The 12,498-nt window shown below is 40.7% G+C and overlaps 1 protein-coding gene across 1 annotated transcript; it reads right to left on the bottom strand.

Annotated features, from left to right (window-relative positions):
• Positions 1–3,397: 3,397 nt before the first annotated feature.
• Positions 3,398–12,441, bottom strand: vps36 (vacuolar protein sorting 36 homolog). Its single transcript, XM_061962488.2, has 14 exons — positions 12,254–12,441; positions 12,068–12,136; positions 11,897–11,967; positions 11,699–11,813; positions 11,543–11,632; positions 9,995–10,081; positions 9,778–9,810; positions 7,637–7,714; positions 7,423–7,557; positions 7,296–7,361; positions 7,156–7,220; positions 6,834–6,918; positions 6,681–6,757; positions 3,398–4,483 (listed from the first exon to the last, which is right to left on the bottom strand). Exons 1-14 carry the CDS (start codon positions 12,347–12,349, stop codon positions 4,402–4,404), a joined length of 1,149 nt encoding a protein of 382 aa, XP_061818472.1. The 5' UTR covers positions 12,350–12,441; the 3' UTR covers positions 3,398–4,401.
• Positions 12,442–12,498: the final 57 nt, after the last annotated feature.

Raw genomic sequence — 12,498 nt, 5'->3', positions numbered from 1 at the left:
TAGGAAGTTGAGAAATCATTCGAAGGTGTAGAACAGAGGCTGGCAACCCAAAATGTTGAAAGAGCCATATTGGACCAAAAATACAAAAATCTAATCTGTCTGGAGCCGCAAAAAATAAAAATCTGTATATAAGTCTTATAATGAAGGCAAAATATGACGTAAGTGTCTATATTAGCTATCATAGCCTACTATCAAAATGACCATGTGTCGCAGGCTGACGCAAATCTTCGTTGACAGAAGTGTTGAAATTTAATATTTATTCTACACATTTTTTACAACATTAGAAACCATTAGTAAATCAGAGGCTACTCAGAAGGTGAGATAACTCCTGGAAATTATTGACTTTTAATGGCCAAAGGTATAGATGTGTGTGTCCAAGTTAAAGCTGTCTTCTTTTAATAGATTTATTACAATCTTTGGCAAGCTAGGTAATGTTTGCTGTGGTCTAGAACAACATGGCACACAAACAACTATTTGAAATGTAGCCAATATTACACCCAGATAATGTGTCATGAGACATCCATCCATCCATCCATCCATCTTCTTCCGCTTATCCGAGGTCGGCTCGCGGGGGCAGCAGCCTAAGTAGGGAAGCCCAGACTTCCCTCTCTCCGGCCACTTCGTTCAGCTCCTCCCAGGGGATCCCGAGGCGTTCCTGGGTCTTCCCTGTGGCCTCCTACCGGTCGGACGTGCCCGAAACACCTCCCTAGGGAGGCGTTCGGGTGGCATCCTGACCAGATGCCCAAACCACCTCATCTGGCTCCTCTCGATGTGAAGGAGCAGCGGCTTTAGTTTGAGCTCCTCCCGGATGACAGAGCTTCTCACCCTATCTCTAAGGGAGAGCCCCGCCACCCGGCGGAGGAAACTAATTTCGGCCGCTTGTACCCGTGATCGTGTCCTTTCGGTCAGACTCATAACCCAAAGCTCATGACCATAGGTGAGGATGGGAATGTAGATCGACCGGTAAATTGAGAGCTTTGCCTTCCGGCTCAGCTCCTTCGTCACCAGAACGGATGGATACAGCGTCCGCATTACTGAAGACACTGCACCGATCTGCCTGTCGATCTCACGAGCCACTCTTCATGAGACATGCAAAACTAAATTATATAAAAAGAGGATAAAAGTAAAGGATATTAAATGAGCTCAAATATACCTACAAATGAGGCATAATGATGCAATATGTACATACAGATAGTTTAAATAGCATGTTAGCGGTGATTAGCTTGTGCATTCATGCACAGCATGAAAATGTTGGTGGACAAAACGAGACAAAGGAGGAGTGGAAGATTTTACAAGTAAACCAACTGTTGTGTCACAGTCCACACTAGCATCTATCTATGTCTTGACAAAAAAATAATGATTTGTGTGTTGTTTGGGAACAGTTGATAATGGTTATGTGCAGTAAAACTTTTCATGAACTCAACTCACCTTAATGTGTGTTCCTACATTTGTGTTGGACGTCTTAGATGAAGAGAGCAGTTAAGGGTTTGGTTTACAAAGTAAACAACTAAAAACTAAGGTTTTGGGCATTGTTTTCTCTAAACACAGACACATTTGTCTAAATATGACCAAGGACACGCATTATTGTGGGTTTCCTGGACGTAGTCTTTATCACTCAAGGAAAAATCTAATCTGCGGGAGACAATCTCTCTGCCATTGTCAAGTATGTTTCTTTTTTAGTTTTTCAGGAAAAGCTACTCGTTAAAAATGTAGCTAAGCTACCGCCAAGCTGCTGGAAAATGTAGTTAAGCTGTAGCTTGTTACTGCCCATCACTGCTAGCATTTTAAACATTTTCAGGTACAGACATCAGAGTAATGTATTTTGGTTATTGACGCATGTTACAGTTAGCAAAAGCTTGTTTAGCTAATTTAGCAGGTATACACCTCAGTGTCATATACTTTCGTATTTACCTAATGCTAACTGTAAGAATGCTATTGTTAGCATAGTACTGTTAGCTTGCTAGCTTTTTTTTTTTTTTTAGCTCATATTCTTGTTACCTGACGCTATCTGGCCAGCATGCTAAATGTTAAGTGTTTTAGTTCAGCTTCAGATCTTCAGCATTCACCTGAAATGTTTACCGAAGTTGCATCTTCTACTTCTTTGAAAAAAAATCTATATATTGTACAGATTTTGAAGGTGAGTACTACAACAGTGGCCTGTGCATCCTTTGATTTGTCAGTCTGTGGCCCTCAGTGGAAAAAGTTTGGGCACCCTTGGTCTTCGGCATTTGCAGAATTACACACACAAACGCACTCTTAACTGTAGAACGATCCAAATAGCATTATTGCATTACTTTGCTGAGCTAGTACAATAAAATGCAACACTAAACAATGTCCTTGTGAGGAAATCCGTCAATTTGGTTCAAAAACAGGTCTATTTTGCCTATAAATTGTTTACACTACAGTTAATGTTCAATTAAGCCCCATTAGGATGACTTGCCTTGTCTCATTTTAGCTCGCAATTGAGTTAATTAAAATGAGTGAACCACGTGGCAGGTTCATCGAATCAAAGAGTGATCCACAGTAAAGATGTCCGATAATGGCTTTTTTGTTGATATCCGATATTCCGATATTGTGAAACTCTTAATTACAGATTCCGATACCAACCGATATCGATATATACCCTCGTGAAATTAAAACCTTATTATGCCTAATTTTGTTGTGATGCCCCGCTGGATGCATTAAACAATGTAACAAGGTTTTCCAAAATAAATCAACTCAAGTTATGGAAAAAAATGCCAACATGGCACTGCCATATTTAATATTGAAGTCACAAAGTGCATTATTTTTTTTAACATGCCTCAAAACAGCAGCTTGGAGTTTGGGACATGCTCTCCCTGAGAGAGCATGAGGAGGTTGAGGTGGGCGGGGTTGGGGGGCTGAAGTGGGGGGGGGTAGGGGATAGCGGGGGGTGTATATTGTAGCGTCCCGGAAGAGTTAGTGCTGCAAGGGGTTTGTCATTCTTGTTTGGTGTGGGTTCACAGTGTGGCGCATATTTGTAACAGTGCTAAAGTTGTTTATACGGCCACCCTCAGTGAGACCTGTATGTCTGTTGACCATGTATGAATTGCATTCCTTTGTGTGTGCAATAAGCCGTAAATATTATGTGACTGGGCCGGCACGCAAAGGCAGTGCCTTTAAGGTTTATTGGCGCTTTGTACTTCTCCCTACGTCTGTGTACACAGCGGCGTTTTAAAAAGTCATAAGTTTTACTTTTTGAAACCGATACCGATAATTTCCGATATTACATTTTAAAGCATTTATCGGCCGATAATATCGGCAGTCCGATATTATCGGACATCTCTAGTCCACAGACATTTATTTTACCTTCCAAAACGGCAATGCTTGTTCTGAGATGAAGCCTAAAGCAGTCAATACACAAAGACTAAAAGTGGCTTTTATTAACATGATTTTTCACACACATTCCTAGTCCTGATACATTGTGAATATGTATTTATCACAAGTTTATTGCAAACTCCAGGTGGAGGAAAAGGTGTTTTCGACATGATAAAATGAAGAGAGCGCAGTCAATTTCTGATACATTGCTATCTAATAATACATGATTAGGGATGGGTATCTTTCACATTTGAATCAATATGGTTTCATACTCAGCTGTGCTCATTTTCGGTACCTTTCTGTGTTCAAATGTGTTAATAAATGTTAATTGCTATTTTTGTAAATTAAAAACGCAACAACAATCTGTGCTGTCCGGGATCAAACCTGGAACCCTAAAGTTGCTGGCACGGCCGCTCTACCGACCCAGCCACGTCACCCAAATAGTAAGTGTACACTTTGCATGCAGTTGCAATTCAAAGATGTTAGATGGCAGTAATGTATACACTATGTTGTGTTGCCTTGGTCAGGAAGTAGTCTTTGCCATCAAGATGAATGTACCAATGTATTTTTATTTTGTTGAGCCCTACAAAGTGTTTATACTGCAAGTATTGCATGTATTACACACCAGCTATTTGATGTAGTTCTGATTAACAAATTTTAAGGTGTTAAGATCACCATACAAAATTGATAATGCTAATTAGCAGCATGTCTATGGCAAATCCAAAATAAATTAGCATCGAGCTAGTACATTTTGAAAATTCAAACCTTACAATACCTTTAAGGTCCTCCTCCTTACTTTGTTGGCATGGAAAATTGTAACAATACCTAGAGGCAGTTTGGCTGAAGTCGCTCTGAGCGCTGCTTGACTGCTTGTTTCCCGGCCAAGTTTTTGAGTCGTGCCGGGACTGCAACCGGACTTGATGTGACGTGCAACCAAAGGTATCGACATATGGCACCGCTTGAATTAATGTGAATTGGTACCCGGTAATACCGATAGACTTTGGTCGGTACCTATGAAAGTACCGAATTTGGTACCCATCCCTATCCATGATGGAGACAAACAGCTCAAAAGAGGTTCGAGTAGAACCTCAAACCCTCTACCGAATCATCTCGACACAGGTGGCCCATCTTCTCAGCCAGTAGCAACCTGCAGGAGCAGCAATGAAGAGAATAAAGAGAACAAACATATTATATAAAACAAAACAATAACAAAAAAAATACATTGGAACCCTCTGAAGGGTCAAACTGTTTACCATCATCTTAGTGCATAAAAAACACTGTAATAATATGTTAAAACACCTCCTAATTTGAACAAATGACGACGACTGCCTATTTGGCCTATTTAGCAGCTAACGTTAGCGGTTGATTGTGCATAATAAAGACTGTGTTATTTTTGTTTCACGGTTAGCACCTTTTGTTGAGACTGCTGCTTCTTTGGGAATAAGTCTCGCCAAAACTCTCCCCTAAAAAAGCAGAATTGAATCTTTTGCAAGAAAGGAATAAATACTGCAAACAATATTACTCCCCATCGTAAATAACGGAAAATTAATTAATGTGTTCCATCTTAAGTCCATCCATCCATCCATTTTCTACCGCCTGTCCCTTTTGGGGTCGCTGTAAGTCTAAAAACAGTTAATCACTATTACTAAAATGTTAAAACAGAATCCTCACTTTAAAAACAAAGTAAGAAGTTTTGATATGCACTAGGGTTGTACAGTATATCGGTACTAATAAAGTACTAACGAATTAAAAACGGTTTTATACTGCCTATGAAAAATACCGGTACTTTTTTAAACGGACATTACGGCGCACCGTCAACATGTTGTGGCATTGCTGTTAATAAGAAACACGTGGTAGGCAATGCACACGCATGGCGTACTTACAAGCAGACACACTAGATTAGTAATCCATTTTCTACCGCTTGTGCCTCATAATTTTGACAAAATTATACAATGGGAAATGACACAATATGTTACTGCATTTGTCAGCAGCCAAATTAGGAGCCTTTGTTTGCTAACTTACTACTAAAAGAGAAGTTGTCTAGTATGTTCACTATTTTATTTAATGCCAAAATTGTTCTTTGATTGCAATAAGAAACTTATGTTTAATGTGTCATAATATTTCTGTTAAAATAAAGACAATAATGACATTTTTTGTGTTTCCCTTTATTTTGAAATAAATCGAAAAGTACCGAAATATTGGTACAACCCGAGTACCGGTATGTAAAGTAAAATTCCTACCAAAATAGACACAGCAGGGATTTTAGGCTTTTAGCACATTTTAGAAGGCCCACTTTTAGCTCCAACGTGTGGACGGGCCTGCATCAGCCTGCTGACATCACCTAGAGAAGACTGGAGGCAATTTTATATTTCATATCAGTATGTGTTTTGGTAGCATCTTCACTCCGAATCACGATATTTTCACGCGGGATTTAAAGAAATGATCAAATTTGTCCGCCAGATGCATTGTTGCAGGCTGTAGCAATACAACTAAAGAAGTGGTCAGCCTGCATACAATTCCAAATGATGGGAAAATGAGGAAAGTATTGACCTCTACATGCAAATAGATCTGTGCAAAATGGGACGGACCAAGCGAGGGGAGTGTAATTTGCAACGATCATTTTAATGATTCTGACTTCCAAGAATGTGTCAGAACCTGCGGGAAAACAGAAAATTAGAGGGGAAAAAATAAGGAAGCCGATTTATTTTTGTGTCCTCTTCTACTGATGTTTACTTCAAGATGAATGAGAAAATGCTGAAAAGGAGATGGAAAAGCAGGGAAGTCCGTAAAAGGCTATTATTTTTATATTTATTTTTTTGCACATAATGTTAACCATGTCGGTTTGGAAGTAATCATGGACCAGGGTGAACCAAAAATGCAATTAAGTGATCAAAATAATAGTTTTACATGCCTTTATCCACACTATATACGTGGGAAAATAGGATTCAGTTCTGTAGATGACATCACACCAAGAGGGTGCGCCGTATTGAGTCTGCCGATGGAAAGGGGGTGTTCTAAGTTCAGTTATCTGACCCAAAAATGTTTTATATCATAGGAAATGACTGCCAGATTCATTTTCAGGAGCAAAAAATACATAAAGAGACAGTTTGGTCTCTTTATGTTGTACGCTACGGGTCTTTAAAGATACAAACACTCCTGCCACTAGCTATCGAAGGTTAGCAGCTGTCATCTCTTCAAGACTTGTCCATTTTTTGGAAGTGTCGCAAAAGAAGCCCAGGAAATAGCAAAACTCGCTCAGAGTTAATGTTTTGATTCTCGCTGAGCTGAAGTCTAGTGAATTTTTCCGAAAAGTACAACCTTTGACTTGTACATTCGACACTCACCGCTCTTTAGACAGAAGAACTGATAGCCCCAACAGTTTTGCAAACTCCTCTGCTGTTAAAGAACCTTTCTCTGACACCTGCAGATTGAGAAACAGCGTGAGGAGGAGTTCAATGTGCAGCTTGACTCCTTTCCTCATATCTTGTGGCGCTTACATTGTCCAGCGCTGAGGCGATCATTTCCTCTTCGCTGTGAGACTGCAGCTGCACCACCATCACGCCGCTGTCAAACACACGCAGCCTACACACGACACAAGTCTCAAGCTGGAAATGGTTTGAAACTTTTTTGTCAGAGTAAAAAATAGTACAAGACAAACAAAGGGAGCGTTTGGTGCAACATTGTGAGAAGCGACAGGAAGTGAGCAACACTTCCAAAAACAGGAAGCGAGGCAGGAAAAGCCTGGCTGGTTTTCTAACCCTGCTCCTATATTTTGGCAATACACATCCTTTAAGGTACATAGAAATATTTTTAAGTCACCTCAATGGCAGCGACAAGGATTCAAACATCTTGCATGCGTTCAACAAATCCTCCGGGGATAAAAGCTGCAGAAAAGGGGATAATGCAATCTCTATTAGCTTAAACTCTATTAGGTATTTGTCGAGTTGATAGCCTTTTACCTCCATGCCTCGAGCTCTGTTGACCATACAGTAGACCTCTGTGAGTGCCATCATGCCTCCACGCTCCTGAGAAAGTAATGTGATGAATTGAGTAAAGGTCGAGATAAGAGTAGCGTCTCACGCGTACCTCCAGAGGGGCCTGGAGCATATCTCCTAGTTGTTTAGCCAGCTGCAAGTGGTAATGTGTGCCAGAGCCGTGAGTTTCCCTGGTGACAGGGTTGGCGATACCCATGCTCAGCAGGTAGGACTTGAAGCGGATCGTCTATAAAGCAGGAATTAATATACAATTATGGTGCATCTGCATCGTATATGCAACTTCATTGGTTATCTCCAGTTCTAACCTCATCCTCTGTTATGTCCCCTTGTTTGTCTTTTATCTTGTTTGCTATAGATTTGGACAGCTCCACCATCTCTTTGGCCTAAAACGCAGAAACAGAGGCAAGGAAAACACAACATCAAATACACATAAAAAAATACATAATGTATGTTTTCACCTCAAATGCAAGTAAACCTCACACTTATTTTACTTTCTCAAGTAACAACATTACAGTGATAAATACACTACAGAGTAGTCTGTTTACAGCTAGTATAGCAGTGGAGGTACCAGGAAAAAATAGAGTCACAATTTTCAAAAATCAATTCAAAATTTAAAAAAATTGTTTTTTTTAAGAATACATTTTTAAAAAGACGTTCTTTAGACTATCTGTGCGCTTTTTCGCTGTGCGTACACATCATACGTCAGAAGACAAGAGAAGCTTTTCTAACCTGGAACCTGTTTTGGAAGGTTTTTATCAAAAAATCTATACCAAATATACTGCGTGAATCAGTGTGAACCGAGAATCGAGTCGTCACCCCAACAATCAGAATTAAATTGAATTGTGAGTTTTACATTTCACATCCCTTTGTAGTGGTGTAGATTTACTATCCTCTGCAAATGACTCGCTACACAAAGGAAGGCGCAATTCAAAAGTGAAATTCAGGTTTCCCTCAACTAACCGCAGCTTTCCAGTGCCTGCGACACTCATGCAGCTCCAGACCATGTTTGACTGTAAACACAATCATACTGGTACTCACTTGTGTTGTCACATATTCAGTAAATTATGTGAACCATATAGTAATTATCTATTCATGTGAACTGCATTGATATTTATTAATGTATTTGTTGTGTTAAAGATTGAAAAAGGAAGTGAACAATTGTGTTAGAAATTATTTCTAGACGAAAAAGGGGTAGGATAAATAATCTCAGCTTCTTCCTACTCCTTTTTGTATTCTTTTAAAATGTGAAACTGTAAACTTGTCATGTAAACATTGCAACTGTTCGAAACACATTACTGTCATGTTCTGGCAGCTCTGCTGCTGCTTAACTGCTTCTTTTTGCAGTGCCTGGTTTTTGGGTCAAGAGGCAGAGCCACCTTTACCTATACCCATTTCCTCCTGATTACTTGCTTATGGTAGTCCATCGTATCCGATGATGACTTCCACTTCTTCTATTGGTGAGTTTTGAGGTGACTAAAAAGTCCAATACGAGAGCCACATGGTCTATTGCAATAGGGGTATATGAAGTTAGTGTTTGTTGTGGTCTTGGCTGCAGGGCCCATCATCCTCCTCTGGCGTTTCCCTTCCCTCGCTGCGCTTCTCTCCTCCTCAAAATGTTGAAGGCCTGCATGGCAGAGTTGCTTCCAGAGAGTGTGATCTGAGGCAGAGCTTTCCAGCTGTGTGTGCTGTATTCCACAACTCTTGAGAGTTATTTTCAGTTGGTCCTTATATCTCCGCTTTTGGCCTCCTGCAGATCTCTGGCCATGATGAAGTTGACCATATAGCAGTTGTCAGGGAAGTCTATCAACTGGCATTCTGATGGTGTGGCCGGCCCATGACAGTTGGTACTGAAGAAAAGTGGCCTCCATGCTCTTGGTACCAGTTTTACTCAGGACTTCCGTGTGTGGCACACGATCACGCCATGTCAGCCCAAGGATCCGCTGAAGACACTTGATGTGAAAGTTCTCCAGCTGTTGGATGTGGCGGCGATACAGGGTCCAAGCTTCACAGCCATATAAAAGTGTGGAGACACAGATGGCTTGGTACGTATGCTGAGGTCTTTGTTCACATACACCCTCCTTTTGTGTCTATTTTCCGCTTCTACATCCTTTTGTGTGCATTCTTAAGTGTTTTTTCTCACTCCTTTTTGAGTGAGCTTTTTATCTTATTTTTTCTCTGCGTTGGGGTCCTACTCCGGCAGGAGCCGATCAGGACAATCACTACTTACTATTTTTGTTGTTAAAAATAAATACTTACAAGACTATAAACAAGTATTCACAATAATATTAGACAACGACAAACCCCTTAGTAAATCTATATTGCTATTCAAACCGTACACAGACTACTCTAAATTATATCCAACATTCATTTTTGTAGTATGATGGCTGAAATGTGAGGGGTGTCCCTTTTGTGACATGCTGTAATAGACAAATGTAACATTCTTTACCTTTACCATCAGCTTGCTCAGATCCTCAAAGGCCTAAAAATAAACAAATGAATATGTAACTTGCACAAAATAACCATCATTTATTAAAAAAACTAAAGTTACTTGTAAAGTAAGTGCCAATACTTGTTGTTTATAGTGATAATAATAAGAGGAATTCATGTGTGTATATCCTGAACTTTGATGATAGTAGTGGACTAGTGCTTTCCTTTTACAGTACCTCTGAGATGTTTTTGTCCGTTTCTTTCCTCCTCTCCTCTATCTTACGCTCAATGCCAACAATCCCCACTGCGCGCGTCCTTCCTGACTGCATCACAATGCAAAAGGGGAAAGAAAAGGAAACAAGCAGGGAACAAGTTGTTGTCAGTGGTTAAACATGTGCAAAGACATTTTCTGTTAAATTTATATTGATACACATGTCAATAAATATCATATAAATATAAACAAAGTACATAATTGTTGATTAGTGGATGATGGAGTATTACACCAAAAATAATGTCAATCTCAACCAAACTATGCTACAAATGTCAAGAATTGGACAAAAGACTGGCTTGGACAGGAGTAAAAAAAAACAAAAGAACAACTATGCTTAGTTTAAGTCAGTATATACAGGAGAAGCAACACTGCCATCCTGTGGGATATCGCATGAATTGAATGTTGAGCCATATGTGACCACCTTCAGTAGAGTAGGTAGGTTAGGGTAGGGTAGGATAAGATAGGATTTATGTGGTTGATCTCCAAAATGTCCACAAAAAAAAGGATTAAAAAAAAATACATGGTAACAAGATGATGGCATGGGAGCACTGCAGATGCCACGGTGGTGTACAGTATGTGGGTGTTGAAATGCTTTTTGTTATGTTTTGTTGTTTGTCTATGCACGGCGTAATTGTATGTGTGCAATATGTATTATTTAATGCACATGTAAGAGTGTTCTACTTTTGTAGCTGTATGTAGAAATGGCACCTATGAAGTGGCAGCTGGTTGCATCAGCACAGGAACAGACCCATCAAAGCAACTACGAGAACCGACTCCATCCCAGGCTGCCCACTAGCCACTGTCCAGTCTGCACGGATGAGCGAGGCGCTCAACGTTTAGCGCCGCAACCCCACGTCTTTTCTTCCGCATCTCTCCCAGTTTTTCCACGCGGACTACGGTGTGGCAGAGAGACAGCAGCTTGTCTCTCACGCAAACATGGCCGTGACCAAAAAGCTCCCCAAGGCAGCTCCAACAGTTCCCAAAAAAGCACCGAAACGCACTGCTGAAGTAATTAGTAGTGCAATTACCCCTTGTTGCGCAGTCCTGAAAGGGCCCAAACCAAAAGGCAAAAACCACCTCCATCCATCCATTTTCTACCGCTTGTCCCTTTTTGGGGTCGCGGGGGGTGCTGGAGCCTATCTCAGCTGCATTCGGGCGGAAGGCGTGGTACACCATGGACAAGTTGCCACCTCATCACAGGGCCAACACAGATAGACAGACAACATTCACACACTAGGGCCAATTTAGTGTTGCCAATCAACCTATCCCCAGGTGCATGTCTTTGGAGGTGGGAGGAAGCCGGAGTACCCGGAGGGAACCCACGCAGTCACGGGGAGAACATGCAAACTCCACACAGAAAGATTCCGAGCCCGGGATTGAACTCAGGACTACTCAGGACCTTCGTATTGTGAGGCACATGCACTAACCCCTGTATCACCGTGCTGCCAGCAAAAAAAAACCAAAAAACACCTCTAATATTTAATTATACAGTGAACAAATTAAAAGTTCTAACCTGTGAGGCAGTTCCTGTTGAGATGGGTTGAGAAGCAGGAGTGTTTTCCCATCTTTTCTGAGTCATCTCCTCTGTTAGCCTCCTAAAAAACTGTAAATAAATAGCACCATGGCTGTTTACACTGGGAAAATGTTGATGGAAACAGTGTGGGGCTACCTCAATCTGTCCATGTTCTTTAAAGGAGAGCTTGATGTAGGGAAACTTGCTGTGTTGATAGGGACCTTGCTCCTTGTTGGGTGGTGGAGGGTGCAGATGAATAACAATTTTTGCACTGCAACACATGATAGTGAAGTATTCACAATAAGTGCTTGAATGTAGTATACTTCAATAGCAATACCAATTGACTTCGTTTACCTCTTCCCTATTCCTGCAGCCTGTTCTTCAAAAAAGACAATCTGCGACAGTGGCATTGAAATGCAGCATTCCTAAGAAAAGTAACAACATTCAAGAGCAGGTTTATTTGCATGGTACTGCATGTTTACATTGGATTGGTTACTGAACACACAATTCAATCAACATACTTACATGATTTTTGGCGTCCCTCCAAATCAAGTGATGGGTGCTCAATAGGACAATTCCCACGTCCAGTTTAGCCTATAGACATGCAGAAAAACGATTAATAACACGCCATATTTGACTTTAAATCCCTGTTTAACGTGGCTGCCAATGATTGTGTTAAGGCTGATCATTCGGAAAACAGGTAAACTTGACCTTTTCGTCTCCGTCATACAATCTGACCCCTCGTTGTTGTATCACCAACGTCTCGTTCATTTCTAAAAGGCCATTTGACCAGGAAAAGCGATCCATTTTTATGGTATTGAGATCAGATCGTTCCTTTCGAAAAGACACTGGGGCGTCTCATCCTATGTTTACTTCCTGTATGCAGTCTCGAAATGGCCAAGACAGTGCCTGTCGGGAAAAAATATACTATAAAATCCGCACAGAAAATGGGCTTT

This window comes from Nerophis lumbriciformis, linkage group LG09 (genome assembly GCF_033978685.3).
Source record: "Nerophis lumbriciformis linkage group LG09, RoL_Nlum_v2.1, whole genome shotgun sequence".
Lineage (NCBI taxonomy): Eukaryota > Metazoa > Chordata > Actinopteri > Syngnathiformes > Syngnathidae > Nerophis > Nerophis lumbriciformis.
Note: the sequence above shows the minus strand (reverse complement) of the source record. Positions and strands in the feature narration are given on the sequence as shown.